We start from the raw sequence: 16,355 nt of genomic DNA on the forward strand, positions 1-16,355 counted from the left end.
GACCTGCACTTATTTTTGTAGATTAATAATCTAGCCAGAGAAGTATGAGTTCAAGTCTTACCTGTTCTGAGTCCATCTATGTAAGCCTAAACACTCAGAAGAAAATCAATGCAGTCAATAACAAGTACTTTGGAAACCATACTTGGTTTCTTGGTTGTTGTAAGGGACTTTCCCAACTACATTTTCTAAGTCTAGTCTAGTGGTCTTAAGAAATGGTAATCACTTAAAAGAACTATATGTGTAATCTTTCTGAAGACTGCCACAAACTAAATTAATTTTGCTTTTAATAAAGTCTCTAATTTAATCAATTACAGATCAATGAAACTATTTAAAAAGTTCAACAGGAAAGTGGCTGAACTAAGGAAATACCCAGACTTTAAATTTAACAACTCTCTATGCTCTAGTGTTTACTAGCTCACTGAGTGGATTTCCCTATGTTAAAAATCTGCCAAACAGACTAAAAGCTCAATTAAAACAATTATTTATTCCAAGTTCCATCCATTTAAGGTTTTTCAGAAATTATTATAGAAATGAATACTGAAATCAGAAATGAGTGTTAACAGCGGTAGCATTTACAACAAAGTTAATATCTACATGACCTTGACTTAAAAGATTCAAGGTGTTTCTGTCATTCAGAATCCATGAGGAAAGTTTCCAAGTCAAGATCCAAGTCGGAGACGAGGGCACTTACAAAGTCATCAATAGAAGGGCACTTCTGAAGCATACCTGCGAACAAAGAAAACATTAGCTAACACATCACCCCCAGATAATAAGGAGGGACAAAGACTGTACAAATCAAATGTCTGGACAAAAGTAGATTGTGGACGTTAAGAATACACAAAGTACAGTCGGTGGGAGAACAGAGGGAGGAACATGAATTCTGATGGAGAGATTCAGAGGCTGGGTTGGGATCTGAATAGAATTTTGAAAGATAGGGAGGATTTAGGTTCAAATTAGGGCCTTCCAGGTGGAGAAAACAACAGAGGAAAGGCAGAAGGGTGGGAAAATGCAGAATGTATGTTGACTACTAAGTAGTCTTGTGTGGCTGGATTAAAGGTGGAAGAGGCCCAGGGAGAGACAGAGTTCAGGGAGGGAAGGGTAACTGAGTCCAAGAGCAAGAGGAAAACCAGTAACTCGTTATGTTTAGGTGCTGGACAGTGTGTGTGTGGGTGTCCAAGTGCAGGCCTCCCGACTTTAGTCAGCAGTGAGAACACAGAGTTCAGGGGGGCCTAGCACTGTACACACCCAACCCAAGAACTTCCATTGCGCCTTTGAAACCCACAAACAGGAGGGTGTTTTCTTCCCTGAGTACACAGCAAAAACCAAATTCAGAAGGACCCACAAACAGCTGAGATAATCCCACCCTGCTTCTTTTTAGACCTCTCATCACACCTTCCACCAACCTGGCCAGGACTGGGACATATGGGAAATAGCCCAAGGACTGCTTTGTATGGCGGACATAAAAACAGCAGCTCCAAACACATACTTGTAAGCCACCAACTAGACCTCGAGCAACTAAGAACAATAATATTAAAATACTTCAACTATAGATCAAAATATTTTTATCCTCAATCAAGTTCAAATTCTAGTATCTTCATCTCAGGAAATATCTGAGAAATAAGGAGCAGCTACTGGAAGAAAATTCCATTGTTATGTCTTATTTGCAAAACTAAAGTTCAAAATACAATTTTCTTTTTACAGTAAAATAATCTCTATGGATGAAAGAAGGCCTCTCCTCTGGCCCAGCTGTGTTAATGATTGAAATGTTGAGTCTTTCCTGATTGCCAAAGCTGCACATTTCATGTTGTATCTAGATGGGAGGTTATTACTTAAGTAGATGCAATCTGATGAATAAATCAGGTTTCAGACCTTTCCTATGTGCCAGGTTTCTTAATACAGAGAACAGTTGTAGGCAAAAGTGGCTTTCAATCAAATGAGTTAACCTATTATACCATTTTAGTCCTTTTAGTATGTGAAACATTCTATAATTAAATGACTGGTTGTTTATGATTAAATGACTAGAACTTTCAGGAATTAAAACCCTTTTATTCAGAGCAGGTGTATTCAGTTACCCATGGCCCTCCTGTCCCTTTGAAGTGGTTCATTTGAACTCAACAAACAGCCAATATAAATATGACCTTGCTCTGTCCTTCTTAGCAGACAGACCTAACTAGCACACATCCTTTTTCTGTTTCCCATCTTCAATCATTCCTGCATCTCAGAGAATAGCAATTGTGGCAACAACAAAAGAAAAACATATACACTCATGGCATTTTTAAATAAAATCTGATCAAAGCTAAATGGTTTGGTAATTTTGTATGTTATGTGATTGCTAAAGATGAAGTTTCAAAAAAGAGGAAGTCAGAGGGATAAAGAATAGTTACTGGGGCAAGAATTCTCTTGGTATATTGCTATGATATCCTCGCTTTAATTAGGTTTAAATGTTTTGCAAGTGTGCAACTTCTACACAGAATTAAAAGAAAAACCAATGTTTTCAGGTACTTCAATTCATAAGAAAAACTGAAGTTACCATTTATATGTGCATACTAAAAAAACTTCCCAAAACTCTTTGATTTAAAAAAAAAGCTGACAAAAATGTCCCTTTTGTCTTCAAGTCTTAATCTTCTAAGGGTGATGACTAGACTTGCAGTTTCTTAGGAGCCCCTGGGAAAAGGTTGGAGCTATTAAGTCCATAAGTACATATTTCACTGTGGAAATCACCTAAATTAGTGAGCTACATGGATTGATTTTGCCAAAAGGACTGAAACAAACAAATGACAACTTTACAACTCAAAAAAGAAAAGTGTTGACAGCAAAGTAAGAAAGACAAAATTGCATTAGGATGCACATTGCACATAGTTCATACAAAGGAAAGTATGGTTTTATCTATATGCCCTCCTCAGAGGGATAGAGAGTATATATAATGAGTCGCTGAAGACTGATGATTTAATTTATTTTTCTCCTCATTTTACCTGAGAGGCAAATGGGCTAATAAAAGCTGGTACAAGCCAGAACATTTTCATCTAGACTGCTCTGCTCAAACTAGCATGTTTCATAACCTTGAAGTACTAGGGCAATTATTCTAGGCCTGATGAAAATAAATTATGATAGCAAAAGGATTCCAAGACTGGTTTTTGAAGCAGTAAAGGCTTCCAAATTGTACTATGTGTTGTTCTCTCGAGTGACTGTTGACATAGAGCTGGGAATAAAGTGAGGATAAAAATTCCAGGTATGAGGACCTGACTCACAGACGGCTGTTCTAGAAAGGGTTTGCTGGAAAGTCTGCCATCAATACAAACAATAGTGATTATGGCAGCTATCTGTTGAGCATTTACTGAGTGCCAGGCAAGTGCTAAGAGTATTGACTCATCTGATCCTTAAAACACACCTGTGAAGAACCCATCTTACAAATAAGACAATGGAACAAGAACAGGACACACAACTGTGGTCGCCAGTTAGACCGACATGAGCAGAGCAAGGACGACGGGCCAGGTAAAGAAGGTCACCAGGGCAAAAGGCCCTGGGTGCCTAACAAAGGACAATTGTAGGGTGGGACCTCGTCCCCAGGATGACTTTTCTTCCTCTGGCATATCGCTGATCATGTGGTTTGGACCCCCTGACCTTTTCTCCCTAGAGATAACATCTAGGTCTCAGTTGTATTTCAGCTCCAGGCTCAGATAAGCAACAAAACCAGCTACAGCTGACCTCAGGACCGGCTGCACTGAATAATGACCCCCTGCCTGGGTGTCCACCAAACCAATCAATCAGTGGAGACTTAGACCCCGAAAGGACACACCTGGAAAACTGCTGAATATTCTATTGAGATCTTCCCCTAAAATCTCTACCCTTAAAACCCTTGGGACTGAGGACCCAGCATGGTCCCTTCTCCCTCCCCCGATCCCTTCAGGCATGTTACCATTACCTTCCTCTCTCCCAAGCTCCAAGGGCCCTTCTTTTGCCTCCATAACTTGTTTCATCAGCCCACTTCTACAAATTACGTCTACTTCTGTAATTTTCCAAGTAAATGTTCTCTTATAGTTTGCATATTGGCTCTGAATTCTTTTTCAGCCAGAACTCAAGTACTAAGGTCTGGTCTGACCCCACTCGTCTAACTAACGACTGGTGCTGTTTCTGTAGCCCTACAACACAACTGTTCAGGTCCTCTGTTGTGCCCGGGCAGGCCGGTTCCAGAGCCCATGCCCTTACAGCATGGTGACACACTGGAATTCTGTAAAATAATACACATTCTTAAAAGGTCCATATTTAAATATCGGCATCCTGGATATGACCACAACCAAATGTGTGGAGAAATTCCAGAAAACAAAAAATGTCTAATAGATTCCTAATGCCACCCATGCCTATATGGACCCAACTCATTGTATTTACTGCTTTGAAGACAGAGCCAAAATGCCCACTACCTTTTGGGCACTTTGGCTGCTGTACTATGGAGTGCACTTTATGAGCAGTCACAACTAAGTACTATGTAACTGGAGGTAGGGAACAGAGAAAACGGTGAGCAGCGTCTGCTGGAAAGGCAGTAAGGTGGTACAGGCAAAATGGCTTTGCCCAGCTGTGACTGGGACAGGCACTGTGTCATGACAAAAGCCTCTTCCTCTAATGGCACAATAGTCAGCCACGCTTGGCTGATGCAGGAATTCTTTTCTGGGCATAATACTGGGAGAAACAAGAGCCTAAGAGTTTTGCACTTAAGGATGTTTTCTGGGTGGCTTCCAAGTATCCGTGGTAACCCTTTGCAAACAGAAGCCCTTACATGTTTAAGGGACTTTTAACCATGCATATTTCTATGCTTTCACCAAGAAAAAATTCTGTCAGCCCCAGGAAAACTTCAATACATGTATAAAGCTGCAAGTTCACACCCTGTTATTTTGTAATATGTAATATAGAATCTAACCAGACCATCGTTTAAACATCTACAAGTACTTGGCATAGACTTTTTAACCTCTTGAGTACCTGTTTAGATGTACAATTAATACAACTGTTTGAAAACCTGATTGAGAACTACTGGTTGGCAGTTTGATTATGTCTCTAAGCCAACCTGAACATGATGGACTCTCTTTCTAGCCCCCTTTACTGAACACCTGGGGTGAAATGCTCTCTGTGTCATTTAATTTTGAGAATATGGGAGATTATTGGCATAATAAAAAACATTAATATTATTTTAAACTTTGGAAGAGAAGAATAGTTAGATCTCCTAATGCTTAACATCAACCGAGGGTGCCCAATCAAACAAAACTGTAGTTGAGTTTGATCAAGGTTTAGTGAAAGCAAAGAAGGGTGAATTGAAGTGACTAAGAGAAACTTTGTAAGGGTTTTTATATCCAAGCATTCATTCACTCACTCACTCTATGTGCACCTGAGTACCTAATGTAAACACAAGGCTGGCAAAAAGATCACATTATTTATTTGGAGGAAACTATGTATAAAAATCACTAAGAATCCTTCTTCTAGAAACAATGCTCTCATGGTTCTAAATGTGTAAAGTTCAGACCAACAACCTGGGGTCACCTGGGAACCTGCTGGGAATACACGTTCTTGGTTCCCACCCTAGACCTACGGAGTCAGCACCCACTGTGGCAATGCGCCCGCCTGGTGAGTCTGATGGACCTGAGGAAACCGATTTATATGGAAAATGAGGCAAAGCTTCTCTCAACTGAAAACTATAAACTGAAAATATTGAGCAAGAAATATGTATTGTTTTTTATTTAACTAAACTAAAAAAATATTTATTTCTCTAATGAAATAGGAAACTATTTTATGAAACAAAAATAGGATTGTTTGGGACACTGTTCAAAGTTATATTACCAAGCCCCCAAAGAGGTGACACAGCTGTCTGGAAAAGCCCCTAAAAGGATCATGTGGCTTTGGCATGAAAATAGCCTTAACGTCTGGGGAGGAGGAGGAAGAAGCCAGAAAGGGAGCTGGCGCCAGCTGAGAGAGGACGGGCGAACACTGTGACCATGGAATTGCTTGAGAAGTCACCCAGACAGGAAGTTAGCAGCAATACTTTTATTTTAAAAAAGGAGCAGAGTCTATTTTGATTACTAGAACCCTGAGGGAAACAGTGCTTTGTGTTTTTCAGTTATTGACTCTTTTGTGAGGAAAACTCAGAAACACATCTAAGAAGCTTCTTTAACTCAGCGATTCTGGCTGTTCCGAGCCTGCGGCCTATAACCAAACCTTAGTCAGGCAGGAGCCCAGAGGGAGCCCAGGATCGCCTTGCCTAGGGGAAAGCCACGGGTCAGCACAGGCACTGGGGTCTATGGGAATGTCATGAGTTCTGAGAAAATGGGGTCTTCCTAGGGTGTGCCTGGCACCCTCGCCCTTTAGGGGTTCTGAAATGGATGCCGTGCCTGGCTGCCAAGCTACATGCAATACTATAATAAACAGGACCATACCCATGCCTCTTTCCACCTAAGAAGGAAAGTCTGCTCAAGCACTGATGGAGACTAAAACGCACTGAATACCTGTGTGCCAAGCACTGTGTACCAGGCACCAGGCACACAGATCTGAGTGAGACCTGATTTCTGTTCTCAACAAGTTCATTATCTGGGGAGAAAACCACAGAAATACTGTTTATGCAGAACAAGAGTGCATATGCAGTATGGGCATGGTGCAAAGGAGGGAGTGACTACTAAGCTGCAGGGGAAGGGTCTTAGGGGACTTCATGACCCCTTGCTGTCAGGAGGCAGAGTTTCTGAGAGTGAGAAGTATATGGAGACTGAGCCCACAGATTGGGGGTGGATTCGGGCCCAGGCTGGAAACAGTGGAGACAGATCAAGAGAGGAAGACTTAGTGGAAACTACTTGTTTTTGCAGTCCAGCACCCTTTTCTCTTCTGGTTAGAGGGCTGATTTTCCTTTAGATCAGTGGTTCTCAACTGGGGGTAATTTTGCCCACCTCCCTTGTCCCCTAGAGGACATCTGGCAATGTCTGGAGCTATTTTTGGTTGTCACACTGAAGGGAGCGTTCCTGGTGTTTAGTGAGTGGAGGCCAGGGAAGCTGCTGAACCCTCTGCCATGTGGTGTAGACACCTGCTGGAGTGCCCCAAGCCTCCCTGCCGTCACCTTGCCAGCCGGGCCAGCACACGTGTTCTTCCTACAATCCGCATTAGAAGCAGAATGACAAACAGGTATGAAGATGACCGGGACCCGTCCATCCTGGCACCAGCACCCTCAGGAACACATCTGTAACTTCTACTAAGAAAGTGAGCCCTGTTTTGACATTTCCTTTTGATTTTGTGGCCTCTTCCATATTGTTCCTCAGAGGTCCTTTTCCGCTTTGGTAAGCCAGAGTTGGTTCTATTTCTTTTAAGAAGAATCCCCATTGAAAAAAGATCAGATCACAAGTCATTAAAAAGGGATTTAGTGGAGCCTGGGGGACACTGACAATTTTGTTTGATTAAAGCCCAATGTTCTAGACCCAGGGTTTGGACCAGAAGCAGTTTTTTTGTTTTTTGTTTTTGTTTTTTTTTCACTTAAATGACTATACCTTTATCTCCCTCTTCCTCTCTGGAAAAAGAAAAAAAAAAATACATATATACATAAAGCAAACATGATTGTCAGATTTCCTCTCTCCAAGTTTACTGGGGATCTGAGAGTGTTGCTGGCCAAAGAGAGAAGGGGTATTTTGGTGCCTCCCTGTCCTGGTCAGGGTTGGTGGGAGGTGTGATGAGGTCTAGAAAGGAGCAGGGTGTGGTTGTCTCAGCTGTTTGTGGGTCCTTCTGAAACTTGTTCTTTGGTGTATATTCAGGGAAGAGAACATCCTCCTGTTGGTGGGTTTCAAAGGTGCAATGGAAGTTCATGGAATGAGTGTGTGTTCAAGGCTCTGTAGGAGAGGTGAGGGTTGAGTGCTCTATAGTTTGGCTCCAGGTGGACATAGTCCTGACACCTCCCAGGCATTCAGAGTCCAAGAAGGCCAGGGACAAATAAGTCATCAGTTCTTTTAAAATTAAGGCTAAAAGCCAATCATGCGCTTACATTTCAGACACAGCCTGATATTTGGTTTAAATTAAGGTATGTCAGTGAGGTTTGTATTTAAGATTTGCAGGTATCATTTACTTAGGGGTAGTTTGGTGGAATAAGAAGAGCCTTAGGCTCCAAAGAGGAAATGTCCTGGGGAACCCCTACTAGGACTATGAGAACCGTCAGAGTAACACCGTGTGGTTAGATAAACAGCCTCGCAGTACTGTGCAGTTGAGAATTTTAGGCTGAATGGAACATTATCTGGCTCAGCATAGCATTTTAGAACTTAAAATTTCACTCTAATTTTCCTTTTCTGACCACACAAAAGTTTTCCTTTGAAGGGTTGGCAAGGAAGAATAGAGAGGAAAGATAAATCCTTTCTTTTAAAAAAAACTTTAGTCTTCTAAAAGACGCTACTAGTATACATATACCTTTCCAGTTAGAGCAAGGGGCTGGTGAGCCCTTAATCTGAGTTAACCTATGGCACCTCTGACCAGTCTCTTAACTCCCAGGCCTCATTTCTGCTAGAAGCAACCTGAGGAAAGGTAAAATGTGAGAGTGAAGTGTCAGGTTTGAAGCTCATAAAATTGGCATAATGTCATCTACTTTGCTAGATTATTATAGGGATTAAATAAAATAGTGCATTTAACACAGAGAAAATGCTCCGTCACTGGTAACATAACCATCAGGTCCAAAGGTTTATGAAAAGCTACTTCCCAGTTCAGGAGTTGAAGGACGAGGTCTAAAATTTTAAATATTTAGGACATTACCATCAAACTCACAAATACCTGGCTAATAAATTATTGTTTGTTTTACTTTTTTCCTACCTTTTGCCACCTTCTTTTTATAGATTAACCATTTATCTATTAAAAGAAGGAAACAAAAGATTAATTACAACAGTCAATTCATTTTTCTACCTGTTAGCTGTGATAAAAGGTTATGAAGAGGTCATTGGGATGATGGGAAAGGTCTGGAAATGGATAATGCTGACATAAGATTGTGAATATACAAAATTGTGAATGCCACCGAATTGTACACTTAAAAATGGCTAAAATTGTATATTTTATGTTATATAAACTTCACCATAATTTTTTTAAGAGACCAAAGTAATAAGATAGAACCTCTGATTTGCCCAGATGGTCATCTCTCTGTGCTACCTCTGTCCTCTGCTACCAAATGTAGTAACTGGGAGATACTGAAAAACAGATTGTCTATGTGTGAAAGGAGTATCTGTGTATTCCCAACACTATCAATTCTAAAAACCCGTCATGATAGTTAATGGCTATTTTTTAAGCTGAAATAATTATACGTGCCAAACTCAGCTCAGAATGATTAAGAATTAGAGTACAAAGTCAGGCCTGGCAGTTTGAAAAGTCTGAAGTGAATTTTATGAGATCAGAACTCTTATTCCAGATCAGTCTCTCCCAAGCCTAGGGCAACTGAATTGCTCACCTTCTCTGCTTTGAAGTTTTTCTCTGCTGCAAGGCTGTGGTTACCCACACCTTTTTCTAAAGGTGGAATCTCACTATCTATGATCAGTTCCCGAGAAAATGAGGATATCAGCCAGAAAGTGAAATTCCTTTCCTCCTTAGAACTGAAAAAACTCCACTGGCCCCTAGGCTGGGTTAATATCTGTTGGTGTTCAAATAGGAGGTTCAGTTCCTGCCTGGCCTGCAGAAGAGCATCTGGACTTCCTGCTAGATGAGGCAGACCCACCAAGTGGAGGCCCACATACACGTTCTGTTTACAAATTAGTTTATTTCAATGTCATCGCCAGATTGAATAATTCCATTTACAATTACATTTCTGGGTTACCGAACATTGTGCCTTTTGAAGTTCAATGTCTTCCTTAAACAAACACACCCACACATTAAACATGTACACACCCTCTTAAAAATTCAGTACATTTACAAAAGGGAGGTCTGAGCCTTGAGAACGCAGGTGCTCGCTTCCATTTACTTCTCCCAGAAAGCTCTCAGCTCTTTCAGAGGCTACACTGAGTAAATAGCCAAACAAGCCAAAGATTAGAGATTCTATTTACCTGGCTATTATTCTGGGTTGCCATTTACCTATATTATAGAAACCATGTAATCCTAGAGCCACTACATTTTAAAAGTCTCACTCCATAGTATGCTTTCCTTATTTATTCCTGTTACACTGTGCAAGAAAAGGTTTCTGCCAATGAGTAAAATAATTGGTTCTGTGTTCAAGCGTTCTCATTCAAAAAGCTGTGTTTTGCAATAAAATCACTTTCATGTATGAAAGGCAATAGACACCTGGTCAATTCTAGTTAGTATATGTCACCTTTCATATTTGTCCCCATGATTTTCTTGCTCAGTAAACTAAAAAATAATTTCTTTGTGTGTCAATGTATTCATGACAAGGCAACCCAGTTACCAGAAGCTATTAAAGAGCAAAGGGGAAAATGTAGTGGAATATACGTTCAACTATTTCCAAAGAAAAAGATGCAGGTAAAACCTGAAAAAGAAGTTGAGATTACCTATCAGTCAACAAAAGACAAGTAGGAATGCCTAAATTTGAATCCTAGTTCTACCACTTGCTACTGCATGATCCCTTAGATTATTTAGATAATTCAATGAGGTGATAGTGCAATGTGCTTAGCACATCAGAAGCACTCACCAAAGGTGTTTAGCAGTAGTTATTGTTATCATTCTTATGATTGTTATTGTTGCTACTTGGCTATTATTGTGAGTTGCCATTTACCTCTATTATAGAAACCATGTCCTGTCCATTCAACTATGTAAATATATAAGTAGCAGAAATTAGTCTTACTGGTTAATATCCAACAAAGTATTATTTGTCTGAGGAAAACCAGTACACAAGGCTACTGCAGCACTTTAGTAAAATTCTGATCCTAAAGTGAAAACAAAGTGTGCATGAAAAAAAGGCAAAAATGAATGTGGTACTGAGATTTCAGTTATTTTGAGTGTCTGATTTAAGATTTTAAGAATGTTTTAAAAAATGTTTTGTTTAAACTGCTGTAAAAGGAAAGATGTCTTCCTGACCCTACAGCTTAATCAAACTAAACATACATTTAGTACTCTAAGAAAAGAGATTAAAAAACTGAACATGTGTTACTTGACACAGCATAAATTATGTGATAGGGTAGAAAAAGAACTTGATGTTATTCAAATATTTGATATATAGAGACTCTGAGATAAAGGAGTAATTATTCTATTAAAAACTTTAATGTAAAAGCAAACTATTAGGTAAAAAAATTAGGTTTAGGTATGATCTAAATCTAGTTTAATTACTAGCAAAATTACATAATAGTCAAAAGGAAAAAGTTTCTTTTAGAGATAGTTGAAAAGACTCAAATGCTAGAAGGCATCTTGTAAACAATCTTTTAGGAAATGATCCAGTCAAACCAAGAGGAATTTTCCTGTCTCTATGATCTCTGGCAACATTTCAAACAAGAGTTAGTAAGCACATCTCCAATTAAATTTAATCATTCCACTAAAATCTGCTCTAGGTCTCTATGAGCAGATTTTACCTTTATTGGTACAATTTTTAAAAGTAAATTCATCAGTGTACCCCTAGCACTGATCCTACCAGAGATACTCTGGCTCCTGGTTTCCTCCGCCCCTGAAACTCCGTGCCTCAGGGTGTCAAACTGAAACTGTAGATCAGGGGCTTTGGAGGAATGACATGCTTTCCTAACCGGTCTTTAGCCCATTGCCAACAGACACACTTGTAACCACATGTTAAGGACAGCGTCTATAAGGACCATTTTTAAAGAAGACTTTATGATGTTTTCATTAAGCAATCAAAAGAGCTAAAAGAATATTATCTACATTCTTTTTAGGAATTAGCAAATGACAATCTAAAGTTGGAATCATTGGTATATTTCTTGGAATGAGTCTACTACAAGAAAAATACCTGGGAAAAAAGCTCTCACCTCACACAGATTCAGACTCCAGAGACATTACCTCAGGTGGCTACACCTATGGAAGAGGGCTCATCACATTTACACAGCAAGTAGAAAATGACAGTTTGTTATACTGCTGAGTGAAAATGATCAAAATGAGCACTACCTAGCCAAAGTCAATAGCAACAAGAGAGTTTATAAAGAGTCTACAGCTCCAAGAGGGGTCAGGGTGGAGTGCTGTGAGTCAGCAGATGCAGTGGGCACCTCAGGGCTTTGAAGACAAAATGGCTTGGGTCAGATCCTTACCATGAAATAGCTCTGCAACACTGGGGAGGTCACTCAACTGCTCTAGGCCTTACTTTCCCTAAGTGTGAAATGAGGATAACACAGCCTATCAAATTAGTGTTAGGTGTACTAAAGATATTGTTTATGTCTTCCTCTAGCACACTTTCATTAAGTCTTTGTCCACTGACCTTCCCTGCATGGCAACCTCCTTTGGACATGTGGTTTAAAGCAGATTATCTGAAATCAATTAGGCAGGAATTTGTGAGGCCCAGGGCTTAACAAGAGGTGCTCTACTCTGACACCAGTGCATGGCCTTCAGTCTAATGTGGTCCTTTACCTATCCCTTCCACCAAGCTGTTTTACAATCAATACCCACTTGCCCCGTGGACAGAACCAAAGCATTGTATTGAAGTGAAAAGTACACTGCTGACTGGTTAAAAGTTAAAATTCAGTTTAAAAAGTTACTTTCCCAGAAGCAAAAATTATGTTGGTTGAATTTAGTAATTAGAATATTTGCAATAAAAATACGGGAGAGGGGAGAAATCCAAGGATAATAGAGCCTTCTGGGTTAGTTTAGCAGAAGAAAAGAGCTATGGTGTTTGTAAACACTGACTTCCTTTTATTGGGAGAAAGAGATCAACATGCCATGTGGTTTCTACCATTCTACATTGTAAAAATTAGAGAAAATACTCATAAGTTTCTAGTATGGTAGTATGCAGTTATCTACTTGATGTATTAAGAAAACACCATAACCTGCAGGAATGATTTATTCCTGATGTTCTAGGAATATTTAGGAAATAAAAATAACTGCCACTCATTTCATGAGGGCATTTCACTTATAATATCCACACATTTTCTCTTCTGTTTATCTTTATCTTTGAAATACTGACCTTTTATTTGGCTTTAGTTCTTTATATTTCAAATGCTATTCATCTGTTTGGTTCAAAGTTTGACCTTTTCATTCTATTTATAAGCAAAGAACATTTGAGTAGCTACTGAAAGGGAGGGTGCCTCTGGTGTTTATATAGAATGTCCCCTGTCTTGGGTTTAGAGTGGAATTATTTTGGTAATGCATCTAGTGAAAGCAGGCTGCAGACTCCAGGGTCTGATGCCCACTATTATAATAGGCACACATAGAGCCTTCCTGAGGGTTGACATCCTGCCTTAGGTTTGTGCCCTCAGATATCACCTTCTCCAGTACTCACCCCCAGGTGGCCTCACCTGGTCACCCAACTGGTGCTAAGTACTAAGGTAGCTGGCTAGAAGAAAGAGGGGCTGACACCCAGGAGTCCTGCAGTCCTCAAGACCTGTGTCCTACTGCAGACTTCTATCCCCACATGGGAAACTTTCTGCAGTTCCACCTCCCAGAGGGCACTCCTTTTTGTAATTCTCACAGGATGCTATACCCCTCACATAATGCAGGGTCTGTATATTATTCTTATTTGTTTCTGTGTCCCCAAAGTGCTTGGCTAGCAGTAAGTATTCAATAAATATTTGCCAAGCTTAAGTGAATTAATGTTATCAACAACTAACAATACTTTTTAATTTTTATTCTATCAGATCATTACCTAACCCAAGAATATTAAAATAATGTGCTTAACAAAAAACAATATTCTAGACAGCTAATGAAGGTGGTGTAGCTAAAAATAAATAATTCTGGAAGCCAACGCACACAGGTGCCTCAGAGAGGACACATCAGAGGGAGATGTTGAAGGCCAAGGCCCGAGGTAGAGATTTACTTCGAGTTAGTCCTACTTTAATTAAGCCCCTGGAGTTGGTTTTTCCTTATATGCCAAACCACACTACTAATGGTCATAAATCAAGCTGCAGAATTTATCTATGACCTCCTATAGCAGCAAAAGTATGCTCCACTTTAAAGTTTAGTTCTTAAATAACTTTAATAATTTACCAGGTTGACTTGGTCTTACATTATCTATAATAATAAAAAAAGCATAATATGCTAATTAGACCAGATGTCCTTCCGGATGAAGCCAGGGCTGTGAGGGAAGCCCGGGTTCCGGGTACCAGAGGGAAGCCGGTGCCGGCAGCTGGGGGAAGGAAGGCCTACTCTTGCATGAATTTCATGCATCGGGCCTTTAGTATGAATTATAAAACACAAAGAATGACCTATTTTATTATACCTTGAAGAACACTGGTTATGTACTGTATAATAAACATACACAGAACACAAAACACCTCAGATAGCCAAATGGATAGCATTCATTTATGCCATGGCTTCCTCCCTGCTGCTGATGAAATCTCTTTAATCAAAAAAGAACTGAGGCCAGTGAAGCAGGGGTCCTGATGTGGGTGTGGTGAGGATGAAGCTGGAATAAGTATCAGGGGAACAAAGGTGAACCTGACAACTAGATAAGTGAGCAGACACAACAAGAAATCAGATGACAGAACACCTCTACCACATGTATTTTTCTTATATGTTATAAGAGCTACACCAAAACATTTAGGCCAATAAAATACTTGGAAATAGTTATGTGATATAAAAATGTTCAGAATAAGGTAAAAAACTATCTCTTTTCTAGTAATCGCCACTTTTTAATGGAACAAGAAATATTTGGAAAAAAAAAAAGAAACATATGACCTTATAAGTATATTGTAATATTTACATAGTCACTCATTTAACAAATATTTATTGCTTGCCTATGTACCAAGCCCTATAGGTGCTGGAGATATAGCAGTGAACATAACAGTTTCCTTCCTCTCATAGAGTTTACACTTTATTGGGGAGCATAGACCACAAACCAATAAATAAAATGTTACATTAAGTCAGGAAGTAAACACGTGCTATAAAGAAAAAAACCATGACGAAAAATGGCCATAAACTAAGTTGATAGCTTTGCCACAAAAGTCTAAAAGAGCTCATATGAAAATATATTAAGATAAATTTTATTGCAGATTAGTGGATGGCAGACAGACTCTCCAATGTCAGTGGGAATAGTTAGGATGTGACTTCAGATTTTGGGGCTCATTAAGGCTTCAAGGCTCATGTCACTTATATATTCTACTAGAGGCCCGGTGCACGAAATTCGTGCATGGGTGTGTGTGTCCCTCAGCCCAGCCTGCACCCTCTCCAATCTGGGACCCCTCAAGGGATGTCCGAATGCCCTCTCACAATCCAGGACTGCTGTCTCCCAACTGCTCACCTGCCTGCCTTCCTGATTGCCCCTAACCGCTTCTGCCTGCCAGCCTGATCACCCCCTAACCACTCCCCTGCCAGCCTGATTGATGCCTAACTGCTCCCCTGCCAGCCTGTTTGCCCCTAACTATCCTCCCCTGCAGGCCTGGTCACCCGTAACTGCCCTCCCCTGCAGGCCTGGTCACCCCTAACTACCCTCCCCTGCAGGCCTGGTCCCCCCCAACTACTCTCCCCTGTAGGCCTGGGTCCCCCACAACTGCCCTTACCTGCAGGCCCGGTCGCCCCCAACTGCCCTCCCTTGCAGGCCTGGTCCCTCCCAAATGCCCTCCCCTGCAGACCTGGTCCCTCCCAAATGCCCTCCCTTGCTAGTCATCTTGTGTCCACATGGGGGCAGTCATCTTTGACCACATGGGGGCAGCCATCTTGTGTGTTGGAGTGGCAGTCAATTTGCATATTATTCTTTTATTAGATAGGATTAGATAGGATAGAGGCCTAGTGCCGGCTGGTTTGCCCTGAAGGGTGTCCTGGATCAGGGTGGGGGTTCCCTTGGGGTGTGGGGTGGCCAGGGCGAGGGGCCTGTGGTGGTTTACAGGCTGGCCAAGCCCCCGGCCACCCAAGAGGAGGCCCTGGTATCTGGGATTCATTTATCTTCTATAATTGAAACTTTGTAGCCTTCAGCAGAGCCAAGCCTCCTGCTTGGTCAGGGGTTGCAGCCATTTTTGTTGGGATTTATTTATCTTCTATAATTGAAACTTTGTAGCCTTAAGCGGAGGCCAAGGCAGGCCAGGGCTGCGGAAACTTGGCTTCCTCCATCGCCGGGGGCAAATCAAGCCTCCTGCTCTCTTTGTGGCTGCAGCCATCTTGGTTCAGTTAATTTGCATACTCACTCCTGATTGGCTGGTGGGTGCGGCTTGTGGGTGTAGCAGAGGTACAGTCAATTTGCATATTACTCTTTTATTAGATAGGATGTTCTAAAGACCAGCTCAATCTCAAGTCAGAAGTTAAAAATCTGAGGATGATGTGGGAATCGGGAGAACAGTCAGCAC

At 40.8% G+C, this 16,355-nt stretch overlaps 1 protein-coding gene across 3 annotated transcripts in view; it reads right to left on the reverse strand.

Annotated features, from left to right (window-relative positions):
• Positions 1-462: 462 nt before the first annotated feature.
• Positions 463-16,355, reverse strand: part of MIPEP (mitochondrial intermediate peptidase) — a 226,584-nt gene continuing 210,691 nt past the window's right edge. For 2 of the 3 annotated variants that reach the window (XM_028136327.2, XM_054719749.1), the window contains one exon: positions 626-726. In XM_028136327.2, the coding sequence (XP_027992128.2) occupies positions 688-726 (39 nt within the window). In that variant the 3' untranslated portion in view covers positions 626-687. Of the gene's footprint in view, positions 727-16,355 lie in introns of all 3 variants that reach the window. The other variant, XM_008159476.3, reaches the window with a different exon arrangement.

Source organism: Eptesicus fuscus, chromosome 8 (assembly GCF_027574615.1).
Source record: "Eptesicus fuscus isolate TK198812 chromosome 8, DD_ASM_mEF_20220401, whole genome shotgun sequence".
NCBI lineage: Eukaryota > Metazoa > Chordata > Mammalia > Chiroptera > Vespertilionidae > Eptesicus > Eptesicus fuscus.